The 19,151-nt window shown below is 40.2% G+C and overlaps 1 protein-coding gene across 1 annotated transcript in view; it reads right to left on the reverse strand.

Annotated features, from left to right (window-relative positions):
* Positions 1-286: 286 nt before the first annotated feature.
* Positions 287-19,151, reverse strand: part of PLEKHA3 (pleckstrin homology domain containing A3) — a 28,056-nt gene continuing 9,191 nt past the window's right edge. The window contains exons 4-8 of the mRNA XM_073646865.1: positions 16,835-16,971; positions 16,584-16,748; positions 15,255-15,298; positions 14,559-14,674; positions 287-10,776 (exon numbers count right to left, since the gene is read on the reverse strand). Coding sequence (XP_073502966.1) covers positions 10,649-10,776; positions 14,559-14,674; positions 15,255-15,298; positions 16,584-16,748; positions 16,835-16,971 — 590 coding nt within the window. The 3' untranslated portion in view covers positions 287-10,648. The remainder of the gene's footprint in view (positions 10,777-14,558; positions 14,675-15,254; positions 15,299-16,583; positions 16,749-16,834; positions 16,972-19,151) is intronic.

Below are 19,151 nucleotides of genomic sequence, written 5' to 3' on the forward strand. Positions count from 1 at the left end.
CTTTCCAGGGGCAGGTGTCTGAACAGTTGGGCCTGGGTCCTACTATGCCCCATCTATATTGAGGATGGCAGACACAAGGCGAGGTTCTAATACCAAAGACAGGATAGGATTGTCCCGATTGGGTACACCTTGTTGCGGTGTGATGGCTTTTATGCTTTTTTTTAATCAAAATAGCGTTAACTAAGTACCCCATGTAATATTACTATTTACTTACTACAAGGTATATGCTCATTTTGGTTTTTTTTCTTGAGTTTTGTTAGTGGAATAGAATAACACAAAACAAACATTTTTCACCATTTATTTGGTTTATTATGTAAACTGCATCATAAAATAAAAAAAACAAAATATGACACTTTCCAATGGCTCAGATTTACTAGGTTTGTAAAATATCACAATTCGTAAAACAATCAAATATTTTTGTTTTTTATTTCTCCGAATACAATAGATTTACTTTTTTTTGGCATCTTCATTGGCAATTAAATAAATTTCACAAAAAAAGGAAGAAGAATTGTAATAAGCGACTGCCATAAGTCCAAGCAAACTCCTCCGCTCCATCCTATAGGTCTACCAATATGAAAGCATTGATCACTACAATCACTGGTAATATAGAAATACATTCACATACCTCATGACTTGTCAACAGATTACTCATTTATTTTCCACAAAATAGTTCAATTATTTCATTTTATAGATTGAGAGTAAAGTTGGAAGGTTTTTTTTCACCCAATTTACTAGAAAGTACCTAGAATTTTTTTTATTTTTTATTTAAGAAAGCAACAGAACACAAGACAAATAATTGTGTTTCTTTATACAGAACACTCCGCCACCAACACTGTATACCGGAGACTTTGGAAATACATTTCATTTTAAAGTGCTATACGTCCTTAAAGGTAATGTCGGGATGATTTTACTGCTGAAACTAGCATTTCGGATTCTTAACCCTAGATACAAAATATTTCCAAGGCATCAATTTTTAGAATAATTTGTTCTTTGTTTGCTTTTTTTTTGCTTATAACTTTTATTTTTGATTTGCATAATCATCTGATAGGTGTTGTTTCCACATTGGTTAATATATACCATGTTTATGGTTGAAGGTGATTGGTTCCAATAAGTTTAAAACGGGACTTCAATTGATCTGTGCGCTGTTTTTAAATGGATTAATAAAGATAAACATATTATTTTACCGTATGGAAGTGCCGAACGTCCTTGTCTATTTAAAATGATACTTGTCATGTCGAAATCAGATTTACCAGCGCAGAGAAATCAAGTTTAAAAGAGGTTGTCTGCTACTTTTACATTGACGGCCTAGTGAGAACTACCAGCCGGTGGCAGCCACCGCCAGTAACAGCTGATCGGCCGAGGTCTGACACACGGCACCCCCCGCCGATCAGACATTGATAACCTATCCCTAGGATAGGTCATCAATGTAAAAGTAATTGACAACCTCTTTAAAAGTCCCATGCAAATTAGAATGGCGCTGGAGGAGTCAATGTATAGACACTCCTCCAATGCAATTTCAGGCCAATTTGAATGATTTTAGCAGCATTGGCATATTGGATTACTACAAAACAGGTATAATTTTTATTGTCGTACTGAGACCTTTATAGGCATACCATTAGTCTCAGCAGTAAAACCAGATTCCTATATATATATATATATATATATTTGCTCTGTTTTTTTTTTTTAGTTGACACTACTAAAAGGTTATATATATATATATATATATACCTTTAGTAGTGTCAACTAAAAAAAAAAACAGAGCAAATATTCATGTATGTTTAAGAAGGGTTCTGATAAGTTTAAAGTGGTTTTCTGGGATTCATGAGACTGAGAATTTAAAAAAAGTAAAAAAAAAAAAGTTCCCATATTGTCCAGTGGTCCCCACCAGTCTCTGCTGCTTCCTTTGGCCAGTAATCACCTCTGAGGTCACTGGTTGGCTACCGTAGTCACGTGAATGATGTACAGCTTGTGATCACCACTGGATATAAGCAGAGACCTGTGGGAACCACCATGCTCTTGGCAACTTTGTCATAAAACCCAGAAAACTCCTTTAATAATGCATGTTTTTGCAGCTACAGTTCCAATTACATATGACACAAGTATGCATAACCTTCAGTAATATTATACAGCTCAGATTTCGATTCTTAGGAGCCATTAAAGATGTACTCTCACGTGTGTCATACAGAATTTTAGTTCTGCGGCAGTACATCTTTGAATATCTATTCACATACAAGACAAATCATCTACGTAGGTATAAAAATATATTAGCCCATGTGGCTAGCTGAACTGCAATTCCCGGCAGCTTATATCGCCTGCTTCTTTTTCTCTTCTACACACAGATGTTTGCACATTATGGCAGTCACGTGTTGGAAATAAAAATCAGAGAAAACCTCACATTTTTATATAAATCTCCTGAATTTTTTTTATTTATTTTTTTTAACAATTTCATCGCTTACAAAGAAAAAAAAAAAAAATTTACGTGAAGCAGTTCAATAACTTTTTTTTTAGCAGACGACCACAAACTTATTCAAGATAGTTCACAAAAATTGGTTACAGTGCGTGTTGTAGTAATGAAGGATCATCGTCCTGAAATAAAAAGTGTAAAAAAGTGTAAACGGATTTCACGGCTTGGGAGATCGCAGTGCACGGGTTCTCGTCTTGACTCATCGGTCACTGGTGTATGGGATGGGCAGCTATCACGGAAGTGGAAAAACTTGGCAAAAAAAGGGACAGAATTACGGGTACATGCCATATCTGCGCTACAATTTTCATGAAGGCCTAGCTAGAAATGTTTTGATAGACTATTTTCTGCCTGTGGGAAAGGAAGCGCCAAATTTAATGGAAGTCATGAAGCTCTTATGGAGCGTTTCACTCCATCATACTATGGTTTAATACTGGACTATAAAAAGCCAGATCTTTCCCATAACCTTTCAGGTCAGAGAAAGTTACTGACAGATCTTACTCTCAGGCCAACTTCAAAAATCCAACATTCACAGTCTGAATACAGATTTAGGCCCTCAAATACCATGAGACTGTGGAGGTCTGGCAGGAAAGACCACTTGGTCTACTTGGTCATAGCTAACTTACCGCAGTTCAAATGAACTGGACTGAGATTTCTATAGGGTTCATTTCAGTAGAAAGGTGGAAGGTCCTGAAGTAACATCTATAGTAGGGCACGTTACAGCCGAATGAAGACGGTATACTGATGTAATAGTGCCTCTGTAGGGCTGGTAATAATACCATATTATTAAAGGCAACAGAATCCCATACCTCTACTTCCCGGTCAGTAGGGCCTAGGAGATAGCAGAAAATGGTCACTGTACTTTCAGCAAACTTTTCATAAATCAATATAAGAAACTTTAGAAAATATCGTCGCAGACAAATTTGATTCTTTCTCCACTTATGAGACACTTCGCAACCTGCCTTATGAGCTCAACATCTACTCTGAAATTCAGCTCAAATTCGTCTTGCTAGCTCTCTGTGGCGCCAGGTTACACCTGCTTTTACTCCTATTATACTCTATGTAAAGGGGAGGGGGAGGATGAGTGAAAAGGAGAGTCAAAAAAAACTTGAAGACAGATCATGTTGAGCTTTCTAACAAGTCTTTTACCTCACATCCGTGATGGATTCACATATACACAGCTCAGAACGGCTGTATAATTTCTTCCATACTGCTGCTCCTGTCTATGTGCTAAAAAAGTAAAGAAGTGCAGGAATCCATCCCTGTGTGGGAGACATCACAGATGTTGGTTCCACACACCAGCTCAATTGTCAATTAAGATATAAAGCTTGCAGAGGGGGAAACTAGTAAAAATGAAGAATACCAGTCATATAATGGCCAGAAATAATGGTATTCCTCATAAACACACAAAGGACAAATAATTCTGAAAAGTTACTTGAAAGTACAGTTACCCCTTAGACCGTCAGATATGAGCGAATTTAAATATTTGGATGTTAAAAATTCCAATATGGCTGTTGTAATCACCGATGCATCAAGCATTGAGATTTTTTTTCTATAATGTACAGAGGGATCAGCAGCCTGTGATAATCCAGCTGTTGCAGAAGTAATTCCTAGCATTGATGAGAGAAGGGCAGGAAGCCGGGTGAGGCTGAGAGCTGTAGGTTTACAATAGTTGGGGAGTCAGAGATAGAGGTAGCTTTCCCATTATTCTTTATGGCCTAGCACACAGGCTCTACAGATACCAGACTATAGCACATGTAATGGTTTTTTATACCTGCAGGGGTCAGGAGTGTACATGTGTTCATGGCTGTGCTAGAACAAACAGACAACCAGTTAAAGAATTGTTGTCATTTTTTCCCCTCCTAAAGACAAGAACGCATGTAAAATAGAAAATAATGATATTTTATAATCTTTAATATCTTCCACATTCATTAGTGGAGATTATTGAAGACCTGTTAGGCCATGTTCACACACTGATGACCACCTGCATCTACAAATGAGCCCACGAGTTTGCAGGCAACGTCTCAGTGTTGCCAGAAACTTATGCTCGCACTGGTGGCCATGGGATGGCATAGCAACTGGACGCTTGCAATAGACACACCATGGGATGCCAGTCTTGTGAAAGGAGGAGTGTGTGTGTGTGTGTGTGTGTGAGTGTGAGTGTGAGTGTGAGTGTGTGTTTGGGGGGGGGGGTGATCATTTCCCTGCTGTGCAAATGTGGCTGCATGTAGCAGTTATCCCCAGGTGCTTCAGTTACCCCAAAGTGATCGGCTGGTTGCCACTATGATGATAATAATGAGTATTTTCACCGCACACGTTTTTACCATAAACTAATATGACTTTAGGGCACATAGCTCAAAGCAGGGTTGTGGAGTCGGTAAGCCAAACCTCCGTCTCCACAATTTCCCTGACTCCACAGCACGGCCTCACTACTGAGCGTGTACATAAAGTGCCGCACAGATTCATCTCAACTAAACGCCGAGATCCTTAGATCAGGAACAGAACAGACATTTATAGGACATTTTATAACTTTTCCAAATTCTTATGAAAACATTTACAGCACATCCTGCATTGTACTACTGAACCCAATTTATTATATATCTTAGGAGTTGGTCCATTTTATACCGACTGCACTAAACTGGACACCAACTCCACAGCCCTGGCTCAAAGCATGGGTTTCACTGGCACTGCAAAGCCACAGAAATGTGCAGTAAAATGCTGTTTCGTTGCACAATTAAGGGTATGAGTCTTTTTGATGAGATTTTTTTCAGCAGAAACTCCCAAATTTTTAAGACGTTTTGAGTTGGATTTAAAAAGTTTCCACCTACTTTTTGCTCCAAAAACTTCAAAGACTCAGGGGTGCATTTTAGACATCCATACATATTGGATTGCAATGCTCAGACTGGCCGTGAGTCTCCCATGCTGAGTGTGACCGCTTTATAGAAATACATGAAGCTGTCAAGATATCAGCGGCCAAGTCTGTACATTGCGGTCCGATCTCTGATCTATTTTTACAGACATCTCAATGTGCCCTAAAGGTGAGGTGACAAGGTTGGCTGAGTGTTCAAGACTCCACCAACCCGCAGCAGCCAACGTCTGCACAATTATTAAAAAGCGGGCGACCACTGGCCTCCCCTGTAGGTGCACATAGCAGAGATTCACTGCATCCTTACCGGCCATGTTAATTAGCACAGACCATTCTATTCAGCAAATGTGAAAGCGCCGGATTAGAAGAGGAGATAGCCTCGTAAGACAACACATTTAACGGGAGAAATATGGAAAACCACACAACGGTTCCAGTTTACCGATAAATCCCTCCAACTTTCATAAAAGCTTGAATCACTGGAAAGAGCCAACAATGAAGAACAGAGAATCTTACCTATTATGCAACTGTAATCCTGGCTTATTACTCGACTATCTCTACATAGAGAATAGGATTTGTAGTAAACAACCTATATTGTGCTACCGTACTACCCAAAAATAATCAATGTAAATACTTTTATACCCAAAAAAAAGGCAAAACTATTCCAGAAGTGATACCTTTATTGGCTAACCAGAAAAATGCAAATATAATTTTTCTGGTTAGCCAACAAAGGTATCACTTCTAGAATACGTGTGTCTTTTTTAGGGCATAAAAGTATTTATATTGATCGTGAACCACCTGCAATCATCTTCTCTAGTCATTGAGAGACCACTTCTGTTGTATTCTAGGAGTTGTATAGTCTCACAACTTCACAACCACCGGCTGCCCAGATTGTCAGTGGGGCTTCAAAACCCCCCATCAGAGATACCGTGGAGGTCTCAATTCTCACTTTCTTCAACTCAAAAATTTCTGGCAGTAGAATAAGTTGACCTGGGACTTCATGGATCATCCAGCCATCATTTATAATCTGTCCTTTGACATTGCAGAAAGGTCACGGAGCTCCTCGGAGGCTACACGCAGAACGCAGAGAAGACTAAAAAGTCAGAAAGTGTATTTTCCTGTTTTAAGGTGAATTTTGACCTTTTAAGAACTTTGAAAGAAAAATAAATACTCTGCTTCTAAATTCTACATCAAATTCTACGAGAAACAAGTGAGCAGGGCTCTGTTCACATCACATGTGGCAGCCTAGATCTCCACATAATTATCTATACCCCTCTACAAGGCAGATGTGGGTCTGTTCTCCTCTATGGAGTGTTATTAGATAATCTATCATAACAGAGTAACAACATTTTTCAGAATTAAGTAAAAGGGGAAAAAAAAAAATATATGGGATTCACTTTATAACTTGCATTTCTAAAACAAATACTGGCACAAATCTAGACCCTTGTTCAGACGAGCGTATTTTACATTCAGGTGCAGCATTCAGACCAATGTTATTGAATGGCTAGTTCAGAAAAAAAATATGCAGCTTTCACTAATCTCTTCCATGATATTAATCAGGTTCACCCGTAAACTCAATTTGTGCACATAACACAGATGCTGTACACAGCCGCACGGCATCCATTTTTAACGGATCCATTGCAAAAATTACATGGGAAATTGTATTAAAGGGGGTTGTCCATTACTAGTACAACCCCTTCTCTATCCGAATGTTTGTCTCTGTTAAAATCAAAAACGCTATACTCGCCTGCCGTGTCGGCGCTGAAAGGGTGCAGGGCTCACGTGACGTAATAACCGCACGGGAGCCCCGGTAAAGCGAGTGCCGACATGGCAGGCGAGTATAGGGGTTTTTTATTTTAATGGGGACAAACATTCAGATAGAGAAGGGGCTGTCCTAATAGTGGACAACCCTTCTAAGCATTATTTTTTTGGTTGTAGAATTAAAAACCGTATGTAATATAGATGTTAAAAAAAAAAAAAAAAGGACACGAATGATACACAGAAGTAAAGGACACACAGTGAATACCATACGGATGAAAAATACATTTTTTGGGACAAAAAAAAAAACAGATGATTTTTCATACAATTATCTGAATGCGGCCTCAGTCCGAAGTTACAAGGAAGGGTTTAAAGACCTTAACAAGCCGCTGGACTGGGATCATTAGAAGAAAAGATGATCTCAATGGGAATTGGGAATTGAAACTTCTTCAGAATGGAAATCCAATACTGGGTGTAAGGGCTCGTGCATGAGACCAGTTTTCTCGTACGGGTGCTAGCCGTGGTTTTCAAGGGTAACACTTGCACCTATGACATTCTATGGGGTCGTGCATATGTCCGCTTTTTTCCTTGGACCTAGTGGTCCGCAGAAAAAAAATGGAGACATGTCTGATTCTGATCAGAGTGTCAGATCAAAATCGGCAATAAAAGTCTCTGGGTGCGTGAAAAAAAATAAAAATTGGACTGCACTCTGATGACATCCAAATGAGGTCCGATTTTCACAGACTGACAGAATGGAGAAGGTGGAGAAACTTGTTTTGTTTCGCTCCATGTCCCAGAAAAACTGATGCCACTGACCAAAATAATCAGTCCTTTTCTTTCCCCCAACGTGGATACACAGATCGTGTGAACATACCATAAGGATATGTTCACACATGTGTTTTTTTTCTACTGCAAATCTACTGCTAACTTTTCTCTGGCAGGAAAACAGCTGTGTAAAAAACGCAAGTATTTGCAGAGTATTTGCTACGTTTTTTTGACCACCCATTACTTCCTATGGGTGAAAAAATGCAGCAAAAACGCAGGTGTGTTTTCTGCTTCAGAAACGGTGAAAGAAGTGACATGCTTTTTTTTCCAAATACACAAGCAAGGCAGAAAATACACAGCGAACAAAAAGCAACATGTGTGAACAGAGAATTCTGGTTTCTCATAGACTTTGTTGGTACTGCAAAATGCAGCTGAAAATTTGCATAAAAATCTGCAGCAAAACACAACGTGTGTGAACATAGCGTAACAAGCAGAATTTTCAGCAGATTTGCGCCAGAATTCACAGTGGATTTAATTCCTCTATATTAAGATATATGAAATTACACAACTGAAATAAACATACTGCGGGTTACAATCTCCACCGCTAGTCAATTTTTGTTAGGAAAAATGCTACAGAAAGTGTATGAGATTTGTTGAAATCCCATCTTCATTCCTGACACTACCATCTGCTATGGCTTTTTGTTTTAGGCGCCTCCTCTCTTCATGTGGATGACACGTTCTATGTCCTCCACACCGCGTCCACCATTGCGCTCCTGCGCCAGCTTTACTTCCAGGTCATCGGCGCTCTTTGGCCTTTCCTCGCGCATGCGCACTACAGTACCTTCGCTTTGCCCTCAGCAGAGCAGAGAGAAGTGCACCTGCGCAGAAGCGCGATGGTGGACACTGTGGATGATGTAGGAGGCGTCATCCACACGAAGCAGAGAAGAGAGGAGCCAGATCAAGACCGAACCGCCCCATCTGTGAGTATAATAAAAGTAATTTTTTGGGATTTGCAGATTGGATTGGGGACTTTTTTTTTTAACAGTATGTTATAAAAAAAAAGGCCCTAATGGTGGAGGCCGTACTTTATATGGGAAAAACCTGGTGACAGGTTCTCTTTAAGTATTTGTGTTTGGTTTTTACTGGAGAAAAATCTAAGTGTTGGCAGGAAAAAAAGCTGCATAAAACATGGGTGTTTTTAGTGCGCTTTTACTAGCTTTTTTTTTTCCACCATTCATTCATTTGAAAGGGTGAGAAATGCTACAAAAACACAGAAAATGGACTTTGTTGCAGATTTGAAAAAAGGCTATGATGGTTCAAATGTGCAAGGAAAAGAATAAAACATATTTCTCATTCAAGTTGCTACTACTGTAAAAAAAAAACTTCTTTTTCCTGCAGCAAAAAAGGGCTGAAAATTAGGGGAAAAATGCAAAACAAGCCTTAACAGAACAAAGAATGTAAGGGTATGTCCACATGGAGATTTGCTGCACATTAGCTGCTGAAAAATGTGCAAGTTTTTGCAGCAGATTTTCCTCCTTGCAAAGAATGAAACCGGCCATGCCTCCTACTCGCTCGCAGACCTGACATACTTGGGACTCCCTGCAATTTATAGATATGATTTGTGGAAATGTCAGTTACTTAGCTGGTACTTTTATTCTGACGATTTTCTGGAAGGATAGCACCAAAGAAAATCCACAGCTCCTTATACAACAAACCCATACAGATTTTGTTTAAGAAAGTCAATATCAACTTTGGATCTCAATCTGGTTAAAAAAATTTATGGTGGAAATTTAAAAAAAAAAAATAATAATTGGTAAATGATAAATTTCTATATCCTAAAAGTCAATCTTTCATCTACCCTTCGAGAAAGTTGGGACCAGTTTATTCTACAATATCATCATCAGTAAAGTCCAGGCCTATAAGAATTAAAGCCACAGATCAGCAGCAAAGTACTAATTTTTTCTTTTACGAATTCCACAATTTCTATTTGATCTAGAAAACCATATACCATTGATTAAAATAATTTAACTTTCATTGGTTTCTCATTTGCTTCACAAAGCCACTGTCACCAGATTTCACATAGTAAACTGCATACGTTAATAAATAAGCCTTAGACCCAATGAGGCTGGTGTACTTACGTTGAAAAAAAAAAATATCCATGGTAGAATGTCGGTATAATATTAAAAATAAGAATGTTATGTCCAGCTAAAGAGTGAGCAATGCCACCAGAGATCTATTTAGCAATGTATGCAGTTTCTGGGTGACTGTTTCATGATTTTTTTTGGTTAGGGGGCAGCATCCATCTAAAGGTAAAAAAATAAATAAATTGTCAAACTGATTTTACCTGTATGTTTTTTTTTCATCTGAGGGCAGTAAGGTGATGTGAATTGTGATCTATGGTTTTTCCGAATATACTTCCCCCAACTAAAAACAGAGGGGGTACAGAGCACTTCTATAAATCTAATGGATCTGGTAAACTATTACATCCTTATCAGTTTGTTGCACGTTAAAAGAAAACGAGAAAAATAATTGCATATTCTACGTGTGTTAGACAGCGGGTCGACCGAGAATCCACACTCGGACCGTGAAGGGTTAGTAGGAAAATACTTTTGCAAATAAAACTGTACAAAGATAAAACTCACTTCAAAGTTTGCTCTTACAGAATTATATAAAGTGCAGCGAAATCCATCGACAAGGGTCCGAACAAACGTTTCTATGCCGTGAAAGTCTGACACCAGCTGCCTTTGCATAGCAGGACGGATACAAAGTACATCAAACACCTAGAGCTCTTCTCAGGAGCTTCAGGAAGAGACAGAGGCAGGACAGTCATCGGCTTCGGAAGGATCCTTTGACTTCGGTTTGTTGTCTTCCGCTCCGCTTGCTGGAGGAAATCCACCATTCATTCCAACACGTGGGCAGTGTACAGGCCCTGCAGTCATTTAGACATTAGTTATGACAAGGAACCTTTCATAAAATCTAAAAAAAAAAGTATATAGTGTTTTCTAATACTTTCCGCAGAGCGTTCCAGATCTCCGGTTGCAATCAGATGTGTGCATGTGGGTTATCTTGGACTTTGTTTTCTTTTCTACTTTGCGATGAGGCTAAGAACTTACTCTGTTCTACTGTGTGATGATCTGTTCCAGCTCAGAGTGGTCACAGACCATTCCTGCTGGCGGTGAGGTCATGTTGACAGAGCAATGCCTTCTCTTCCGCTCTGCTATCAATGTCACGTTGATTGACAGCCGGCTCTCCGCTGCCTCGACAGAGCAGAAAAGAAAAGAGCTGCTCCATTGACGTGAGGTCACATCAAGCCAGAGATCTGCCACCTAAGCCAGGAGAGAGGTCACAGGGCAGAACAGGCCAGAAGTTAGCAACTACCTGCTGGTAACTTATTGGCCCCATGGCACAAAAAGTCCCTGGTAACCCTTTTATGGATCAGAACATGTGAACGCTACCTGCCAAATGTGCGGCCGTCTCAGCAGGTGTGAGGGGTTGTAATGCCATTGCTCACCTTCGATGCAGAAGGGAGCGGCGCCGGATAATCCCTATAACTCCCAGGGAATGGAAGACTATTCATGACCATGAGATGACCACATGGGGCAGGAGCTGTTACTATAAAGCAATATATTTCTTGCTTATGTCTGTATCTACTATGACCACTACAGGTTTGATGTACAGTGCCTACAAGTAGTATTCAACCCCCTGCAGATTTAGCTGGTTTGATAAGATGCAAATAAGTTAGAGCCTTCAAACTGCAAACGAGAGTAGGTTTTATGAACAGAAGCATAAATCTTACAAACCAAAAAGTTATGTTGCTCAGTTGAATTTTATTAAATTTTAAACATAAAAGTGTGGGTCAATTATTATACAACCCCTATGTTTAATATTTTGTGGAATAACCCTTGTTTGCAATTACAGCTAATAATCGTCTTTTATAAGACCTGATCAGGCCGGCACAGGTCTGTGGAGTTATCTTGGCCCACTCCTCCATGCAGATCTTCTCCAAGTTATCTAGGTTCTTTGGGTGTCTCATGTGGACTTTATTCTTGAGCTCCTTCCACAAGTTTTCAATTGGGTTAAGGTCAGGAGACTGACTAGGCCACTCCAACACCTTGACTTTTTCCCTCTTGAACCAGGCCTTGGTTTTCTTGGCTGTGTGCTTTGGGTCGTTGTCTTGTTGGAAGATGAAATTACGACCCATCTTAAGATCCTTGATGGAGGAGCGGAGGTTCTTGGCCAAAATCTCCAGGTAGGCCGTGCTATCCATCTTCCCATGGATGCGGATCAGATGGCCAGGCCCCTTGGCAGAGAAACAGCCCCACAGCATGATGCTGCCACCACCATGCTTGACTGTAGGGATGGTATTCTAGGGGTCGTATGCAGTGCCATCCAGTCTCCAAACGTCACGTGTGTGGTTGGCACCAAAGATCTCGATCTTGGTCTCATCAGACCATAGAACCTTGAACCAGTCTGTCTCAGAGTCCTCCAAGTGATCATGAGCAAACTGTAGACGAGCCTTGACATGACGCTTTGAAAGTAAAGGTACCATACAGGCTCGTCTGGAACGGAGACCATTGCGGTGGAGTACGTTACTTATGGTATTGACTGAAACCAATGTCCCCACTGCCATGAGATCTTCCCGGAGCTCCTTCCTTGTTGTCCTTGGGTTAGCCTTGACTCTTCGGACAAGCCTGGCCTCGGCACGGGAGGACACTTTCAAAGGCTGCCCAGGCCGTGGAAGGCTAACAGTAGTTCCATAAGCCTTCCACTTACGGATGATGCTCCCAACAGTGGAGACACGTAGGCCCAACTCCTTGGAAAGGGTTTTGTACCCCTTGCCAGCCTTGTGACCCTCCACGATCTTGTCTCTGATGGCCTTGGAATGCTCCTTTGTCTTTCCCATGTTGACCATGTCTGAGTGCTGTTCGCAAGTTTGGGGAGGGTCTTAAATAGTCAGAAAAGGCTGGCAAAAGAGATCTTTAATCCACACATGTGAAGCTCATTATTCTTGGTGCCTGAACTACTTCTTAATACTTTAGGGGGACCAAACAGAATTCTTGTGGTTTGAGGGGTTGAATAATAAATGACACTCTGAATTAACTTTTAACGTTTTTTTAAAAAAAAAAAATTTGCTGCAGTGCATTTCCCACTTCCAGGCTGATCTACAGTACAAATGTCACAATGCCAAGTTAATTCCGCATGTGTCAACCAGCTAAATCTGCAGGGGGTTGAATACTACTTGTAGGCACTGTACAAGTAGTAAAGGACTCAACTGACAGCGAGCACAGGTCTAGAAAACCCTGAGTGCCCGATCCGTAACGTATATTAAAATAACAATCATATTTGCTGAAGCGGTAATAATCCTTCAAATTTACACTACGAAATCGGTCGCAGATGTATCATCCACACAATTATGAAAAAAAAAAAAACCTCTACATACATAATCTGTAGTCACCTTGTAGACCGGCGCCGCTACTCTTCAACCAGTGTTGTGTCTCCTGCCTGACTCTCAGCATCAACATCCAGTGGGGTGTGTCACGAGGCCACCGATCAGCCTGCCGCCTTGAAATCTCACCCAAGTAGGAAGAAACCTCTCCATTTGGACAAAAAGTGAAGATTGCAGATGTCTCATGACGCCCCCCTCCTGCCGTCATGAGAGTCCAGTCCAGAATGAGAATTTTACAGTACTGAGAGTGGAGGAGCCGGGCCAGACTGCGAGGTGAGTATAAGGCTGTTTAAATTTGTGATTATAAGGGGGTGCTTAAAGTGAAAAGAAACTTTTTCTTATCCACCAAGCTTCAGAAACTTGTGAATTTAATATTGTACTTCATTACCTATTTGCTCCGCTGCCGATCACGGACCAGTTTATGCCCTTTTCCAAGCTGCTTTTAACTGCTCCTCAGCAAAGATCAGTACACTGTACACAAGAAGTCCAAATACAGGAAACCTTTCCCTTTTGAACTATGAGGGTGGGTGGCAGACAGCCTCAAACAGGAAAAGTACCATATACAGACTGTACAGTGTACAGATTATTGCTGAGCAGCAGTTAAAAGCCATTTCTAAAGGAATGTGAACTGTGCATTGAGACAGAACTGCGATATGGCATTTAGGAAAGAAGGAAGGAAAATAAGGTAGTGGATTGTATTACAAAAATAACGATTTTTCAATGTCTGGAGGATAATTAAATAAACTTTAAATATTCTAATTTTTAAAGTAGTGGACAAGCCCTTTTTAATTGATATGACATTATTGTCCAAGATGAGAAAAGCCCTTTAAGAATAAGCCCTTGAATGTCATGGTGACACTACTGACGTATTCACTTTAGATTTGTCTCTAGTATCTAATTGGGGTTTGAGGAAATCATAACACTTGCATTTATCCGTATAGGAATCTGCAGAAAATGATCTTCAGACATAGAAATGTTAACAAAAAATTGCTACATAGGCAGATTTTCTTATAAAGGGGGCATGTTTAGAGTGACATGAGCAAATATGGAGAGCCTCTCACTCCAGGGCACCTGGCCGTCCATTCATTACATAGGTGGCTATGTAATCTAAATAAAAAGCCAAAGACGTAGATTAATCCATAATTTAGGTAGTAATCTGCACTGTAACAACCCTCCGTAAAAGTCAAAAATTCTGATTTTTTTTTTAAATATGGAAAAGTTTAAATTAAAAAAAAAAAGTAATCAGTTAAATAAAAACAACTTACTGTCAGTGTCGTCCGCTGCTCCATCACTAATTGTTTCAGTATCAGAATAAACACTTCTCCTCCTGTTAGACGCCCGGTGAATCGATGATGAAGACTCCTTTATGGAATAGCTGATCCTATATGACGCCCGCAATGGGAGAAAGAAGAATGTGTCACTAAAAAACAAACTGGCTTTAATTTTACTGATGAGAACACAACCCAATTTAATATGCGTTTAAGAGCAACAAAAGCAACCAATGCCAGGCAGCTGCTGCCAAGGCAAATAAAATGGTGGAATAAAAAAAAAAAAAAAAAAAAAAAAAGGAATCATTGTTGGCCCTGATAAATTTTTTTTGCTTCTATAAAAATCACCAGTCAAACCCACCATTGATCTTGTTATTACGCATTAAGACAATGATCTAATTCATTGATACCTTTGAATCTAAGTTCAAAGGTGTCAATGAACAGAATAGAGATCAATCTAGAGACCTTTCCATATAACCATGGCATTCCTGGCTATACAAAATCTGTGCAAAATCTTTGAAAAAGGTCAAATAAATCCTGTACGGTAAAACATGTTAAGAAGACCACATGGAAAATGGTCGTTTCAAAGAAAACTATTACGTATGGTAAATCAAGAAGCGGAAAATCTGGTGCAGGCGACTTGTTCTGGATAATGGGGTGGTCTTCTGGGATGTTTGTCTGCATCTGTCTCACCTGTCAGTAGTGTAGTTGCCGGGGTGGCTCATGGATCTCTTCATCTAAAGTAAGAAAAATATATATATTTAATAGATATACATGAAATCACATGTAAAAAGAAAGGGGGGGTTAAATAAAAGAAAGGGAGCGCTGTATAATAAGGTCCCTCATAGCAATTACAGGTAATTAAAGGGAACCTGTTTAACTCCCCAAAGCATTTATGTCAATGTGTAGCCCTTTAAAAGATAAGCCAGTTGATCCCTTTAGGACCTCAAAGCGCTGCTGTCTTTGAGTTGTGTGTGAAAGTGCACTGTGCCGTGAGGATGCACTTACAGCTTCTCAGCCTCACTCTGAATTTCCTGCGTGGAAGCGCCCTCCACAGGCTGAATGACGGGTAAGTCGGCATGTACCACAGATAATATATTAATTAGCTACGGAGGGTGCCACTAGGCAGGAAATACAGAGTGACGCTGAGAAGCTGTAAGTGCATCTAGTGGCGACGTCTTATGTATGACCACTAGACGGAAGCCCTGACGTCAGCCTCCTACACGCCAGCAACTGATGCTCTTCTTTTGATTAGCCGGCCTGGCATAATGTCACATGTAGATCACACCGCATTGACCACGTCACGCCAGACTGGCTGATCAATACTGGAGCCTCGGATCGAGTCAAGTAGGAGGCGGTTCTCAGTGTCACGGGTATGTCAGATGTGACAGACAGTTGTCACCTTCTTAGATCTGTCTCAGTCTAGGACCCAGTGGCTACCTCCCTCCTGCTAACTGATCCAGGACTAGGTGTTTAAATACTTTCTGTTTGCTACAGGGAAGTGCCGTTGATATTCACATGTTCCCTTGTGAAGGCTTGGAGCTACTGCAGTCTTACTTCCTCTCTGGTGCCTAGGAGGACATTTGGTGTAATCTCTCTGAAGTCAGCTCAAGCTACTTCTCCCCCGTGTTTGTCTCCCTTGTTGTCTTTAGTTGATAGTGGGGATTGACCAGTGCTCATCCCCCCATTCTCTATCCAGGGCCAAGCTCTAGGGAAATATAGGGTTTAGGTTCCTGTGCGGCGATTGGTGAGGAACCAATATAGGGATGATCGGGGTGACAGGATGATATCAGATCAGACTAGGTAGGAGGTCTCCACTTCCCCTAGTGTCTGGGCTTCCTTCCCCTCATGTTGCAGTTTGTCTTTCCTACACCTTGCGTGACACTCAGGGCTTCCGTCCAGTGGTTATAGACCACCAATGTGGGTATTGGGTCATATTCTAATAGTTTGGGCAGAAGCGTATGATTGCATAACCCCTATAACAACAAGTAGTGTATCATTGAAGTAGTTCTTGCATATTACCATTTGTACAGGTGAAGGAGACACAGCAGACACCAAAGACTCGTGAGGAGGCAACTGGTACATTTCGGGCTTGAATTTGGCATTTGCTATCTTGACACATTCTTCAAGTGTGGTAATAAATGTGTTGCAGGTTGCGCTGAGCAGAGAAGACGCTTCATTCATGTTCTATACACAAAACAGAAAATGCAAAGTTTGCGCCAGACGTCCACAGCTCGGCAGAATCCAAGTACGACGGCGGGCACAGCTCATACCTCAGCGCTGGGTGACGGCCGACTCTGGTCTTGACTTACAAACTCCTGGATTGTGTGCACCTGCTGCATCAACAGGTCACAATACAGCCGCAGCTCCGACATTTTGGTTTTCAGTGATTCATTGGTTTCATTGATTTCTGCAAAAATTATTAAAACTAATTAGAGAGTGTAGCAAAGCATGGATTTATAAAAAAAATATTGCAATCGGTAAATGTGAAATATACCACAAAATGGCAAAAATTAAAATGACAGCTTGTCACACGAAAAATAAATCTTTATACGGCTCCAAATGAGAAAATCGTGAAACTTAAGGCTCCCAAAAATAAATGATTTTTCTTTGTTTCAAAGATTATTAATTGTACAAAAGTAACAAAATAATCGCCGTATTCGTCCTGACCCACAGAATAAAGTTAACACTTCATTTGTGAAGGACGATGAATAGGGTAAAATTTAAAACACACAAAAGAAGAACGATGGAATAATTGTTTTGTTTATATTCCTTCCCAGAAAAAGTTAATAAAAGTTTGTTAAGTTATATTTACCCCCAAAATGCTGCCACTGACAAACAACTCATGCTGAAAAAAACAAGTCCTCATTCACTATATTGTCAAAAACATAAAAAAAAAAAGTTTAGGTGTCCTAGAACGAGACAATAGAAAACTTGAAAAAAAAATAAATTAATAAAAACTTAAGTTCTGGCTATCGAGGCCAAAACTGGCCATGATATGACAAGCTTAAAATTCCGTTTACCAAGGCAGACTGTGCTAAACAATACGATGTAAGTAATTTATAATACATTGTTCAGTGAACATGTGCTGCCGAGAACAGTGACAGTCTAAGTCATGTTTACATAGGGTATATTATTGGAGTCGTTCAATCTAAATTTTAACATTTTATTCACACGAGAGTGTACCGCTAGGATTACAATATATCATGGGGAAGCGGAAAGAGGTGAGATGAGTAGTGTAAATAAAATATAACTTTTATTACTAATATATAAAACGTATTGGCTAAATATTTATAAAAACACTCCTATACCAACAATCCGTATAATTAAGCCAAAATTATACTGTATAACTGACGCACATTTCGCCTGATTACTGTCTTTTTAAAATCCAACGAAACGCGCGTCAGGGATACAGTCCAGCTCACACTTCTCATCTCCCTCTTTCCGCATGATATAATGTTTACACAGGGTAACGCGCTGCCAAGAACAATTAGTTTTAAGAAAGCTTAGAAAATTATTTCACCAGACGAACAAGCATTTTACACACTCACAGGCAGCCCGTTTACACAAGATTATCATGAAACAAGTGTTTCTAAGTACCCTCGTTTAAGATAATCTTTCAGGATAAAAGCATTAAAACAAAGTACCAAATTTTTTTTGCATACAATAGAGGAACATGATCAGATGTGACATCACGTATTGTGATTGAAGGATCCAGTGCCATCAGCTGTGTATAAAAGTGCCACCCTTTCCTCAACCCCGAATCTACTAAAATGTTAGTCCAGGCCCTCATCATCTCCCACTTCGATTACTGCAATATCCTCCTCTATGGCCTCCCTGGTAAAATTCTCACCTCTCCAGTCCATCTTTAACTCCGCTGCCCAATTTAACCACATCTCCCCTCAATGGCTTCCAATTACACAGCAGATCCAGTTGAATCCACTAACAATGATTTACAAGGTCATCCATAATCTGTCTCCTCCATGTCTCCAAACTAATCTCCAGATAACTTCCCATACGTAATCTCAGTTCCTAACAACATCTGCTTCTCTCCTCCACCTTTGTATGTTCCTCACCCAATCGCCTCCAAGATTTTTACCTGAGGATCCCCCATTGTCTGGAAATCAGCACCTCAGCGTATTCAATTGTCTCCCAGAAAAGAAACCTTCTGATGCAACCTGAAACCTCATCTCTTCAGTAAAGCCTACTGCCAACAATAACCCTGCAGCCACCTCACCACCACCGGAGCTGCCACCTCACCACCACCGCAGCTGCTGCAAACCCCCCCAACCTACTGTCTCCTTCCCAATCACCTTGTAGATTGTAAGCCTGGGGGGGGTCAGTTTGTTTACTTTATTTTATATATGTAATACATACATATGTGGAACCCCTTTCACATGTATAAAATAAATAAATACCAGTCATTGTAATCCTGCCTTTGAGGATAATGAGCCTGCTGAAAACTCTTCCTGAATGAACAGGAAGTATAAGTTTCAGGCTACGTTCACATGTTCAGTATTTTACATCAGTATTTGTTCCACTCCTGGTTTCAACTTACAATCAGAGGAAAAGTTTAATAGAAATATATCA

The sequence above is a fragment of the Phyllobates terribilis genome, unplaced genomic scaffold, assembly GCF_046119375.1.
Source record: "Phyllobates terribilis strain yellow unplaced genomic scaffold, ASM4611937v1 Scaffold_9__5_contigs__length_417890890, whole genome shotgun sequence".
NCBI classification, from domain to species: Eukaryota; Metazoa; Chordata; class Amphibia; order Anura; family Dendrobatidae; genus Phyllobates; species Phyllobates terribilis.